Genomic DNA, 13895 nt, shown 5'->3' with positions numbered 1-13895 from the left:
AGTCAAAGTCCTGCAGTGGCAGGAATTTTCTGTAAACCCCTCTCCCCCGGTGGGCTACCTAATGCAGGTGAAAACGGTGGCATAGTGTTTATGTCACTGGACTAGTAATCCTGAAGGCCTGGACTACTGATCTGGAGATGTGAGTTCATAATACCACCAGGGTAGCTGGGGAATTTGAATTCAGTTCATTAAATAAATTTGGAATTAAAAAGCCAGTATCAGTAATGGTGACCATGAAGCTACCGGATTGTCATAAAAACCCATCTGGTTCACTACGTCCCTTGGGGAAGGAAATCTGCCGGCCCAGAACAATGTGGTTGACTTTTAACTGTCCTCTGAAATGGCCTAGCAAGCCACTCAGTTGTACCAAACCTTTACAAAGAGGTACTGCAGCGGTTCAAGAAGGCGGCTCACCACCATCTTCTCGAGGGCAATTAGGAATGGGCAATGAATGCTGGCCTTGCCAGCGACGTCCACATCCCATGAATGAATAAAATAAAAACCCCAAAGGAAGTCCACCAAAATATTTAAAGGAGCCATCCTTCAAGCTAGGGAAAAGCATGTGACCTCTATTAGATCCAACGTGAAGTGCTTGGACAGGAGTGCAAATCAATTGTCCTACAGTTGAATGCACAACCTGGGATGTGTTGTTTAATTTTTAAAAGGCCTTGCTGACTCCAGCAACTCTATATGTGGAGGAATGTGTCTAAATGCAGGACAGTCCCAGGTAGTACTTATCGCTAATGTCTTGAGCTACATTAATTATTTGCTCTTTTTTAGAGTGTTACTCAGTGTAACTCAAGTGGCATATCCTCCTTAATGGCGCCTATGCTGCTGTGGTTATGTTGTGATGGGGGGGATTGTTTTTGAACTACAAGGGTTAAATAGTAGAGGTGTGATAATGGAAGAATATCCTGGAGTTTTGCTTGATTACATGAGGGGGAAAAAGGGAGTATTTATGCAAAACCTCTGTAATTGTGCCAATTCTCTTTTGCCAAATTCATCCTTTTTACTCTGAGTGCTGGATTTGGCAACAACAGGAAAATAGAATTGTTCCTGCATCATTGTTCAAAAGTTGTAAATTCGACTACAAGTGCTTACTATAAAGCTGGATTTGTCACCGTGGTCAGAAATGTCCTCATTGTCAGGCTTAGAAAGTCCACACAGACCAGCAAAGATAAAAGTGGCCACAATCAAGATAGTAGATCTTGTGCAAGTACTGGTAGCGACACTCATTTATCTTTGCCGGTGATGGCATTTTGCCATACCTATGTACCAAATCGTTTATGCTATACTCCTACTTACCATTAGAAGCAACCCTGTAAGATAAAAAGCGTATTAATGGATAGAGTCCATAATAATACAATGTATGTATGATCGTTGGAGGAATCAGGCTTGATCCTTTTCTCATTTCATGTTTTCTTGTGTTCCTATATGTGGAGGAATGTGTCTACATACAGAACAGTCTCAGATAGTACTTATCGCAAACATCTTGAGCTACATTAATTATTTGCTCTTTATTAGAGTGTTTCTGGGAAAAATTCGGTTGGTTAGCGCCTCCGGGGGGCACTAATGGGGCTCTAGGGGCTAGATTTTCAGTTGCTAGCGCCAGCAGTTAGCGCCTTAAGAGAAGTGATTTTCGGGCGCTATGCGTGTAGTGCCCGTACGCAGCGCAGTTTGCGCCCCGCCCCAAATTAAGTTCCCCGTTAGCGCCGGCGCAAAGTTTAGCGCCCGCCCGGATGCGCGCGCAGAAAATGACGTCACATCCTCGTGCAACGCCCTTTGGCCGCCCCGATTCCAAACTTCAGTCGGACCGCCCCATTGTGCGGCTGGCGGCCGGAGCGTTTGGAAAAAGGAACGCAACACAACCAGCGCGGGCCCCGGGGGGCGCAAATTAAAGGGGACGTGCTCTCCAGTATAAAGGCCAGCCTTTTTTCAGAAAACACTCTTGTGCAACGCATTTCTGGAGACACAACAAGGAGGATAGCTAACTGGTTTCAAGCAGCAAGAGCTCAGGTATTTTTGGACTCAGGCCAGAGCGCCGCAAGTGGCCTTTTGGAAATTTGAGTGTTTGCCAGGATTTGATGGGGGTTGCATGGGGTGCCAACGCAGAGCTGCAGCTCCATGTCCGTAGGGCTCGCAGACGCATTGTGAGAGGGGCAGCCCTGGCTAGAGGCAGAGGGGGCTACAGGCGTCGGCCACGTAGGCCTTACCCAGTCAGGCTATACCGCCAGCAGCGCTCCTACCTAATCATGAGTGCCGCGCGATGTGTTAAAAGGCTCCGATTCCGAAAGGAGGTGATTGCAGAGATCTGCCACCTGCTTCGCCGAGATCTGCGGCCAAAGCTCAGGTGCAGGACGTCTCTGTCGGTGGAAGTGAAGGTGACGGTGGCATTGAACTTCTATGCCACCGGCTCCTTCCAATACGCTGCTGGGGACATAGCCAACATCTCCCAGTACGGCGCGCATCGCTGCATCCGCCAGGTGACCGAAGCACTGTTCAGAAGGAGAAGCCAATTCATCTCCTTCCCCATGGCCCTGGAGAGCCAGCATCAGCGCGCATTGGGATTTTCCAGACTCGGGGAATTCCCCTTGGTGCAGGGCGCCATTGACTGTACGCATGTGGCTTTGCGGGCCCCTCTGGAGCATGGCGAGCAGTATCGCAACAGGAAGGGCTACCATTCTCTGAATGTGCAGCTGGTGTGTGACCACAAGCAGCGCATCATGGCAGTCAATGCCAGCTTCCTAGGCAGCAGCCACGATGCCTTTATCCTGCGGCAGAGTACTGTGCATGACATGTTCCAGGCACAGCCTCCCCCAAGAGGATGGCTACTCGGGGACAAAGGCTATCCTTTGTGCACCTGGCTCATGACCCTGCTCCGCGCGCCCAGGACCGCTGCTGAAGAGGCCTACAACAAGAGCCATCAAACCACCCGCAACATCATCGAGCAAACTATTGGGGTCCTCAAGCAGCGGTTCCGCTGCCTTGATCGCTCCGGAGGAGCTCTCCAGTATTCGCCGGACCGGGTCTCCCAATTTGTGGTGGTTTGCTGCATGCTACACAACCTGGCTATCCGCAGGACTCAGGCACTGCCACCTGACGTTGGACCAGCACCTCAGGAGGAGGAGCATGAGGAGGAGGAGGAGGAGGAGCAGGAGTACGTTCCCAGGAGGGAGCGACCAGGGCCAAGGGCCGCACGACGCCACCTTATTACACGGTACTTCTAAGCCCCCTGTCAGGGAATGGCCAGGGGCCATGAGGGAAGATGAATGCAGCCGCTCCGCAAGCCCTCAGCCAGCGAAGCCAACAAACACTAAGAAGAACAACCATGGAGACTGCATGAATAAAGATAATTATTTATTACACAAAAATGAAAAGCCCTTCCCACATGAATCCCCAAAAACAATAAACGGGCCCCACAAAAAGCCCAACAAACGACTCACTCCCACAAACTGGGGAGGAGTCACTCCACATTTCTTCAAACCGGGCCTCAACGTCGGCCTAACGCAAAAAATAAGCCCTCCAACAACACAACCATGGGCAAAATAAAGATGGCCACCGCCATATAAAAGGAAAGCTGGCCACACCCTCTACTGAGTGGCCCGCGAGGGCGAGACCTTGCCCAGCCTTTTGCCTCCCCTGCCCGGCCTGCTGCTCCTTCGCAAGCTCTGCCCAGTGGCTGCTGCGAGGCTGGGGGAAGGCGCCTGAGGCTCAGATGCCCTTCCGCCAGATGCCGCTGGGGGCGGCCTACACGGCGTTTGGGCCTCGAGGGGCCGCCTGCTGAGTGGCGCACCTGAGCCTGGCCACCATCAGCTGCAGCCGCTTGCCCTTGACGCCCCAGTGGGGGAATGGCGGCGACGGATGGCGCAATGTGGGCCAGCTGGCGTCTGGGATGCGCTGGCTGGTGCTGTGGCGTGGTGGCACTCGGCCGGGCCCGCACTGCAGGATCCGCAACAATCAGCCGAGGGGCGGCTTGCTGGGATGGTCCAGCGCGGCGGCTGCCCTGGCGATGCCTGCCTGAGACAGCGCGTGTGGCAGCAGTGAGTGCCCCTGTTGTCCTGGTGTGCGCCCGCATCACATCCGCCAGGGTTTTGACGGCATCAGTCAGCATGCGGCCACTCGCGGCAGTTGCTGCCCCGAACTCGCGCACACTGGTCGCCAGCGACTCGATGGCCTCAGGCATGCGCCCCACCACGCTCATGAGCTCCGTGTGGCGCCAGTCCGAATTCTCGGCCATCTTATCCAGCTTCCGCACCTCCTCCGAGGTGAAGGTGTCCGGACTGGAGTCGCGACTCTCCCGCTGGGGAGGAGGGGGCCGAACTAGGGGACCCTTGCCACGTTGGTGGCGGCGAGTGTGCCGATCAGCAGCACTCCCCTCTGATCCTTCCCCCCTTTGGGGGGAAGGCCGCGGGCCACGCGCACGGCTCCTGGGTGGCTGGACGCCACTGGTCCCAGAAGCTGCATTGCCCTGCGACAGTTCCTCCAGGCACTTGTCCAGTGAGGAGGTGTCAAGCATTTCCTCCTCTCCTGCGGGACGTGACTGTTCCCCCGATGGACCGGCTTGCTCCTCCTCCTCCTCCTGCTCGGAGGTGCTGTCACTGGCAGCTTCAGGGTCCTGGTCGTCACCAGCTGAAAGCAGGAATGCACAAGAGTAGCTTCAGAGTGAGGAGACGGCGTCAGCGAGGGAGTTAGGACTGGTGGCATTCAGCGCATTGGTGGGACAGTGGCAAAGGAGGTAGCTCGGATGGGCCACTGCGACGCGAGAGGGCCAAAAGGCGAGGTCCTTACCATTGCCGGGCAGTGGAGGGTCGGCTACTCCGCACGCTGTGGGGATGATCACACGGGCTCCCATGAGCACACACACGCGCTCCTCCAGCCGAGTGAACTTCTGCAGCTTGGCGCGGCCACCCCTGGCACGGGCCTGGCGATTAAAGGCTACTTTAGCCTGCAAGAGAAAGGACGGGCTGTAAGTGCGCAGTGTAGCCCTGATGTAGTGTGCACTGCCTCCCATGGTGGAATAGCTTGGCCAGAGTGAAGCCCTGATGTAGTGTGCACTGCCTCCCATGGTGGAATAGCTTGGCCAGAGTGAAGCCCTGATGTAGTGTGCACAGCCTCCCATGGTGGAATAGCTTGGCCAGAGTGTAGAGTGCCGAATGGCCAATTGATGCTCATGACTGTCCCAATGCTGCTGGCTGAGGGCTGGCCAATAGGACTTTCAGCTCCCTTTGCCCATCATGTCAGGTGTACATGCAAGAATGAGGAGGAGACTGGAAAGGGTACTCACCCTGACAATCCTGATCAGGTCGTTGTATTTTTTACGACATTGTTTGTGGGTCCTGGGGGCATCGCCGGTGAACGTCACCCTCTGGGCGATCTGCTTCCAGGCTTTGGTGTAGTCGTGGTGGGTTGGATTCCTCCCACTCTCTGGGAACAAGATCTTGCGCCTCACCTCCAGAGCTGTGACCATTATGTCCAGATCACCCTCTGAGAAGCGCAGGGCACGCTGACGGGCCTTCTCTGGCGTTGCCATGACTCCCTGGGGCTGAACAGCAGTGTTGAGGCCTCTTTGCAAGGCTGCAGTGTGCAGGGCGTGGCAGCAGACCAATTCGTCCCTTCCCCCTTTAAGAGCTGGTCGGCGCCACGGGGTCTGCTGTCAGTCCAAAAACGACCGCACCCGCGCTGCGCCCCGCCTGGGCGCTATCCCTCTGGACCGCCGGCTTAGCGCCTAAAGATAGTAGTGGAACGCCTCTTTTAGCGCTCCACCAACCTCTTAGGGCGAAGCCACTGAATTTCCGGCAACGGGGCGCTACTTTGGGGCGGGCGCTAACTTCGGGCGGGCGCTAAGGTTAGCGCCCCAAAACTGCCTATACTGAAAACCTAGCCCTATGAACTTAGTGCTCGAGCGTGGCGATTTTAGCACCGCTTGCGAAATTGACCAGTCATTTTGCGGCGGCGCTAAACACTACCACCATGATCTCCTGCGCCAGCAGATCGTGACATCAGTCAAGCGTGCAACGCCCGGTAGCGCTCCAGACCGGATATTGAATTGTGCCCCCTGCCTTAGCGTTTGCTGCTAGGAACGATAGGTAGAGGGGAACGTTTTCAAGTCGGGAAGGGGCTGGGGGAGCGCTATTTAAAGGTGGGCGCTTCCTGCCTTTTCTTGTTGGCAAAATTTTTTGTTTTAACGCTATCCTAAGGAGGTTTGGCCCTCAGCACCACTTTTGAGGTTCCTAAGCACAGAGCTCTTTCCCTGGGCCTATCCATTAGTGCTTCCAACACAATTGCTTTTGAGGTCTCTCCAGGCCAAGATTCAAGGCTGCAATGAGCCGGGTGTGGCTGGTCAGCTAGATGGCCCCTCCCCTTTAAGAACTGGAAGGCACCAGTCTGTCTGGCTTCCATGGCAATTGGCATCGCCTGAGCTTCGGTAGCGTTCTGAGGTAGCGCCTCGCTCTGTGACGTTTGCGCCTTAAGAGAGGTGTGTAGCGCCTGATTTAGTGCTCAAATGACCTCCAGGGGCGATAGAGGTGAATTTTGCAATCGGAGGCGATAATTAGTGCCAGGCGCTAAACTTTGCGCCCGGCCGATATTAGTGCCCCAAAATGGGCGATACCGAATTTTTCCCCCACTTTGACAGACATGTAACCTAGGATCAAATTTAAAAGAAATCTTTTCTTGCATGTTCTGTTTCAGTATCGGTGCTCTGGTGGGACTGTCTATAGCAGCGGTGGTTCTCCTAGCCTTCGTCATCACAGTGTGTGTTCTGTGCTACCTTTTCATCTGCACTAAGCCACAGTCCAGGCTGGATACTGGATTAGATTTGCAAACACCAGGTAAGCTGACTTTATTTGAAGATGTTCATTATATGTGTATTTGTATCTGCTGCTAATATACTCAGTAGATTATTATTTAATAACCTTATAGGTTCTTCGGAAACCCTTAGAAATAATAGCCATAGGCTCCCGTTGGGTAAACTGTAAATCCAGTGGAATTGCATAATGTCCGGTAACACTTAATATGATCCTTTAAGAGCCCTTTAGTCACATAAATCCAGGTGATAGCTTTTTCTTCTCATTAGTCTGTTCCCTTCACTTCTTTGTTCAAATGTAATTACTCAATTTGGTTTTATTTATCTCTGTATTTTATTTTTTTTCTCAAATCTCAGTTCTTTTCCTCTCTTGCAGATCTGTCTGTATTACAAACACCAAGGGCTAGATTTTCAGTATAGACAGTTATGGGGCGCTAATCTTAGCGCCCGCCCGAAGTTAGCGCCCACCCCAAAGTAGCGTCCCGTTGCCGGAAATTCAGTGGCTTCGCCCTAAGAGGTTGGTGGAGCGCTAAAAGAGGCGTTCCACTACTATCTTTAGGCGCTAAGCCGGCGGTGCAGAGCGCAACACCCGAGCTCGGGTGCAGCGCACGGTAGACACTCTGGTGCCAGTGAGCTCTTAAAGGGGAAGGGTGCATGTGTTTTTTTCAAAGGCAGAGTCTGGGGGGGAAAGAAAGAAAGAGACGAGGAGGAGGAGGAGGAGGAGGAGGAGGAGGAGGAGGAGGAGGAGGAGGAGGGGGAGGAGGAGGAGGAGGAGGAGGAGGAGGAGGAGGAGTCCGGAAACATAAATACACAACACACTGGTTCCTTCCATTATAGTGCAGGAGGAGGGCCCTTTAATTTGCGCTCCCCAGGGTGTGTTGCGTTCCATTTTACAAACGCACTGGACGCCAGCCGCACAATCGGGCGGTCCGACTGAAGTTTGGATTCGGGGCGGCCAAAGGGCGTTGCACGAGGATGTGACGTCATTTTCTGCGCGCGCATCCGGGCGGCCGCTAAACTTTGCGCCGGCGCTAACGGGCAACTTAATTTGGGGCGGGGCGCAAACTGCACTGCGCCCAGGCGCTACACGCATAGCGCCCGAAAATCACTTCTCTTAAGGCGCTAACTGCTGGCGCAAGCAACTGAAAATCTAGCCCTATTAGTTTTTCTGTCAGCTGCTTTTTTTGCCCTTTAGCAAACCTGCCCACAGTGTTTGTCCGCAGGGGATTAGTCGATCGTATACATTGCTTACCTACTTTTCATTTTTGATGACAAGCGTATGCTGACTTCTCAGTTGCCATAACTGGTGATATAATTGTGATATTGAGACTTTGGAAAGGGTGCTGAGGATTAAATCCCAGTTTGAAGCATCTCAGTTACCAAGATAGGCTCAAAGGGCACTTTAGAATCATAGAGGTGATTCGATCGAGGTTTATGTGATGATTAAGGGAATAGGTTGTGTTTGTGCAATCATTTTTTTTCATGATAAATAGGTTAGGGAGGATCAGGGGGTCACAATCTCAAATTATATAAGGCCAGAACTAGATTAGATGTCAGGAGATGGTTCTTTTCCCAGAAATAATGGACCTGTGGAACAGGTTGCCAGCTTGTGCAGTGAACTCTGATTCACTGAATTCCTCAAGCAAGAGCTGGACTTGTTTCTGGCTGGAGCGGAGATCACCTCATATTAAAGGTAGGTGCTGTATAACATTAATCAGGGAAAGATTGATCTCCTGGACTAGTTTCAATCACCTAAGGAGGGTTGGAGAGAAATTTTTCAGGTTATATTTTCCCTAATTGACCTGGGTTTTTATGTTTTTTTGCCTCTCCCAGGAGATTACATGGCTTTCTGTTGGGGTGGGGAGTGTATGTACTGTGATGCACAAGACATCACAATTGTGTGTGACTGGATGGACCAGTCAGTCTTTTTCAGTCCGTCATTTTTATATATGTTCATATGTCGCATACGTCTGTCACACAACTGCATATTTTGACATCAGGAATTGAGTCAAAGGAGGGCTTGTTTGTTCCCTCCAGGTACCCATAGCTTTGATTTCAAATAACCTTTGACTTGTTTCTCCAGGCTGCCTGCAGATTCCTACATTAAGGGTCTCCCAAGGCCTCCTCCAGGAATCCTCCAAGTTCTAAGCTCTCCTGCAGGCTAACTTCAGAACCCAAGCTCTTGGCCTTGCATACTACAGGTCCAGAGTGCTCCCTCAGGCCACCTCCATATCTTATTGGAGATTTTGCTGGAGGAACGCTGAATATCATGGAGATATCTGTGATCGAGGGTGGATCCGAACATGAAGGCTGGAATCTGAAGGTGCACTTCTCCAAGACTGGAGTTACTCAAAGAGTGATCTTGGTCACTCCTCCAAGACTCCCCTATGTCACAAATTCTTCCCCAGCTTCTCCAGGTCCCAAGGTTTTCCCCAGAACTTCTTCAGGTCCTGAACTCTCCTGTAGGTATCCTTCAGGTCCTTTACACTGCCTCAGACAACCTTTCAGTTTCAAGCCCTCTTTCCTCAGGCCTCTTTCAAGTGTTGAGCCCTCTTCCAGGCATCCTCTGGATCTCAAGCTTGCCTCCAGACCTCTTCCAGATCCAGGTTACTTCCAGGTTTGGAGCTGATGTAAAAAAGAGAAAGACTTGCATTTGTATAGCACCTTTCACGACCTTACGACGTCCCAAAGCCCTTTGAAGAAAATGAGATATTGACCAGATAATCTGTTTTAGTGATGTTGGTTGAGGGATAAATATTGGCCAGGACACCGGGGATAACTCCCCTGTTCTTCTTTGAAACAGTGCCATGGAATCTTTCACGTCCACCTGAGAGGGCAGACAGGGCCCCAGTTTAACGTTGCATCCGAAAGACGGCACCTCTGACAGTGCTGCACTAGGATGTCAGCCTAGATATTTGTTTTCAAATCTCTGGAGTGGGGCTTGAACCCAAAAGCTTTTGACTCAGAGTTGAGAGTGCTACCAACTGAGCCATGGTCGACACAACCAGGGAGATAAAACAAGGGGATAAATCATGAGGTGGCCTGAATGTTTGAAAACATGACAAACCAGTATTTGTGATTGTGGTTTTCTGTTCTGCTCAGTGGGTTCTAATATCTTGTATGAAGAATACTTCAATAAATTTTTAGCAATAAAGAAGGTGATTAGATTTAAATAAATGTTACTGCAAAATACTGGACACTGCACCAAATAAAGTGTAAACAATTTAACATTTGTAGATGTATAAGTTAGTGGGTGTTTCATTTTTCACAGTAATTGTCTTCAGTATGATGTTTTTGCATGACAAATCTTTTTGCTATAATTTATTAGGTGTGAATGGAGATCACAGCATTGCCATTCTGCTAGCCACATATTGTTACCAATATTGTGAGACTCCTCAGGTGTGATTTATACCAATTACATTCATATCATTCAAATATATATAGTTTACTTGTATATTATTGACTCTTGTTGAGTGTGAATATATGTTGTAAATGGCAGTCACTAAAAGCTGGGCATTATTGATTGAATCAATTTGCAGATGATACCAAACTAGAAGAGGCAATGTAATTGGAGGAGGCAGCTCCGAAATTACAAAACAAATTGGATAAAATAAGTAAGCTGGCAGAACGATGGCAGATGAATTTTAATGCAGACAAATATAAAGTACTGCACACAGGAAGGAAATTTCGACAACTCACGTACTCCATCAATAGTGTCGAAATAGCTAAGAATGAAGCTGAAAGAGAGCTAGGAGCCTTAGACAACACAGCACTAAACGTGTCCAACCAGTGCATAGAAGTAATCAACAAAACCAATAGGATATTGAACTGCACAAAAGCAGCAGAAAATAAGTCAGAGGAGGTAATGATCAAACTTTATGGTGCTCTGGTCGGCCTGCACCTTGGATACTGTGTCCAATTCTGTTTGCCAAGAAATAAGAGACATTCAAGTGCTGGAGTCATTGCAAAGAAAAGCCACGAGGCTGATCCCTAGTGTCAGTGGTCTGAGTTATGAGGAAAGACTGGAGAAACTTGGGGATTTCAGCTTGCAAAGGAAGTGTATGAGAGGTGATCTTATAGAGGTATATACGATAGTTAGGGGTATAGAAAAAGTTAAGCTGGAATGTTATTTTTAATTAAAATACGGGCATAGAACTAAGAGACATGGGTTGAAACTAGTAAAAGGTAATATTAGGACTGATATCAGGATAGACTTCTTCACAGAACAAGTGACCAATGTATGGAGTTAAACTTCCAGGTAGAGTGGTGGAGGCAAAAACCCTGGAAAAAATTTAAAAAGCAACTGAATGCAACAAGGATCTCTCGAGATGAATTAAGATGGTACCTATCTTTTGATCTTATTGATGTTTGTGGGAAAGCAATAAACATAGGAAGATTGTGGGTGTGATCTTTTTCAAGGATTCCATGACATATGATACCCTTTCCAAAAAAGAAATGCTAGGTGATTTTCCGATCGACATCTTTTCTGCATGTCCTGGATGGAGTTTACTCTTGAGTTTATGCACCTGCCTCACTGGTAATCACACAGGCACTTCATTCATTGCAGAGATAGTGCTACTTTCACCAACCCAACAACAACAATAACTTATATCCCAAGAACTGCCACACAGTGCAGGAAGAGGTTCAATGACCTCACAAGGGTGGTGAAGGTAAATCTAGGTACTGGTGCCAGTACACATCTTCTATCACTTGTACTGCCACCACTCCTTACTGGTCATACCCTTTGTCTCAGCACCTGGGTGTCAGGAAAGCTCATTAATACAAAGGTAAACCCCTCAAAATGCTCAAGCACAGTCTTAGCTAACAACCACTGTGTCAGCTCCCATAACCTGCCACAAGGGCTTCTCCTAGTCTTCAAGGACACCTCAGAAACTGTTTAACTATTTACATGGCTGTTTTGTTTTTCTGCAGGTACTGAACAAACTTTAGAAATCCCAAATCAGTCAAGTGGGCCGAGTACAATTAGGAAGCAGTTTCAGAGTCGGAAATTAGATTGCGACACTCAGCCACCTGGACCTGACAGAATGTTCCAGAGATGTTTCATGGCTACTGTCACAACAATTAACATACAAGGCTCCTCGTGAAGTTCTTACTATTCTATTTTGGAATTTTCCAAAATAAATTGTTGTACGAGTTGTGTATGTGCAATATAATATACTGTTTCAGACTGTGGTTACAAGCAACTTATTTAAAACGTTTTTGAAAGTGACTGCTACAGATTTTATGAGGGGGGATATCTTTGATGTCATAAACAGTGAATTTTAGACATGAAAGAAAGACTGTTGAGCAAGGAGAGACATCACTTATGGCCCAGGGTTTTCCAGTAGCAACTATAATGGTTCAAGAGTGGATTAAAGAAGGGGCTAAGAAAATTAAGGAGGAGAAAGATGGTTGATGATTTCAGTTATTTTCATTTCTCTTCAATTCCCTGCAAAGTTGCCAGAGATTCAGATTGGTCTGGGAGAGGGGTGGGCTAAGTTCTGATAAACCTGGAATTTTGGGTCACAATTCTGATCATAAGAAAGTCTATATATTTTTTATATCTATGCATAAGAAACTTTAAATTTTTGTTACAACCATGGCCAATATTTGGCTTGAAATATGTAAGACTCTGTAGACATGATGCATGGCTTTCATATTCAATTGAATAGACAGAGAATGTTCTTTTCATGTGAATACATTTTGTTTGCAGAACTAATTAAAATCATATGTCGTTCCATTGATCGCCATTTAGCAGAACATAGTGCTTTGTTTTTGTGATTGATCCATTGAGTCAAAAGGATTTTGCAGTCAATTAACAAATGAATTTGTTTCTGACACCTATTAGGTGGACACTGCTGACACTTCAGCGTGCAGTTCCAGGAACTGCAGATATTCTGTGTCTTTAATCATATGTATAATTGGCAGCTTTACTTAATTTTGAAAGATATACAGTACTGTACTTTGATTTTCTTTGTTTCTGGTTGAATTTCAAAGGATACCAGGGTATAGGGGGGAGCATGCTCCCACTGCATCAATTCTTCTGTGGCTATAAAGAGAAAGATGGGAGTACAGTATTAATAAGAATATTAGCAATGGGTCGCATCTGTGTTAATTGTTTGTTTGAGGAGTAGGTATACTCTGTAAACTACTGTAATCTGCTGTATTGTATATTCTGATGCTTACCTATTATTAATAAATCCGCTCCTTAGTTTTTAGCTTAAGCCACGGTCTGATAGAACGTTTATTCCACCACCTTTCGAAGTCCAGGAGGTCACAAGAGGGCTCCTGACAGATCCACTGAGCTAAATACAGTGACAAGGGTTCCTGATCAACCTCTGAGATCACTGCATTTTCAGATTCAATTCAATTCAATTTTATTTGCCATATGTAACCAGTACAAGTACAAGTACAATGGAATGCTTACTCCCTGTAGGGACACGTCAGCTATTCTTACAGCGCCGTGTTCAGAAAGTCAGTTCAATGGCTTCCAGTAGCAGTGGGAGCACGATGTCCCTCAGCCGCTCCATCCTCTTCGTCACCGCAGCCTCCTCCTCACTGTTGCCGGCTCCACGTGTGGTGGCCTGCTTCTCCCGCTCATGATCCGACCTCTGGCCGCCATGCCTGGCTCCCCTCCTCCCAGTTGGACTGCGAGCTTCCCGCCATGGAGCTGCCATATTGGGCATAAAATAGGTTTATAGGAAGTGAGGGCTGATTTATGGGAGTGGCCATTGATGTTGAACACAAGAGAAATATCTGAATCAAAGCCTAAAAATATAACAGTGTGAGATCAGAATATCACAATCAGACCAACTATAGGCTATTGAAACATTTACATTTAAAGGATATTTAGCCATAATAAATAGCAGTGCTTAGAATGATTACAAGATTTTTATATATGATCTAAAGTTAGCCAGGCTAGTAGCAGAGGAAAAGAACAACTGGAGGCTGCAAAAGAACAACTCAAGGGGTAATAGAAACAATGCGGCCTAGAAATTCAGTGGTTTGCGCCAGCTGCTAGCGCCTTAGGAGGAGGAGATGTAGGGTGCTAAGCGGCTAGCGCCCGGGCGCAGCGCGATCTGCGCCTCTC

General features: G+C 48.4%; 1 protein-coding gene across 2 annotated transcripts; it reads left to right on the top strand.

Annotated features, from left to right (window-relative positions):
* The first annotated feature begins 5764 nt into the window (after window positions 1-5764).
* Window positions 5765-13029, top strand: LOC147122159 (protein shisa-like-2A). 2 transcript variants are annotated; one of them, XR_015077699.1, is made up of 3 exons: window positions 6742-6830; window positions 8889-9128; window positions 11738-11825. XR_015077699.1 is itself a non-coding variant. In XM_085982968.1 (2 exons), the coding sequence occupies exons 1-2, from the start codon at window positions 6677-6679 to the stop codon at window positions 11908-11910; spliced, it is 327 nt and encodes a 108-aa protein (XP_085839094.1). In that variant the 5' UTR covers window positions 5765-6676; the 3' UTR covers window positions 11911-13029. The 2 variants fall into 2 exon arrangements, 1 of the variants encoding a protein (XP_085839094.1); XM_085982968.1 differs by lacking the exon at window positions 8889-9128 and having other exon boundaries at window positions 5765-6830; window positions 11738-13029.
* Window positions 13030-13895: the final 866 nt, after the last annotated feature.

Source organism: Somniosus microcephalus, chromosome 3 (assembly GCF_052327205.1).
Source record: "Somniosus microcephalus isolate GS21.2 chromosome 3, FLI_Smic_1.0, whole genome shotgun sequence".
Taxonomy (NCBI): domain Eukaryota; kingdom Metazoa; phylum Chordata; class Chondrichthyes; order Squaliformes; family Somniosidae; genus Somniosus; species Somniosus microcephalus.
This window is presented reverse-complemented; position numbering and strand designations above follow the sequence as displayed.

What these genes read in the sequence shown, in the direction of transcription:
- LOC147122159 (XM_085982968.1), top strand. Translation starts at nt 6,677, where the DNA reads ATGTTCTGTTTCAGTATCGGTGCTCTGGTGGGACTGTCTATAGCAGCG. An exon ending in ATTAGATTTGCAAACACCAG is followed by an intron (nt 6,831 to 11,737) that starts GTAAGCTGACTT and finishes GTTTTTCTGCAG; the next exon opens with GTACTGAACAAACTTTAGAA.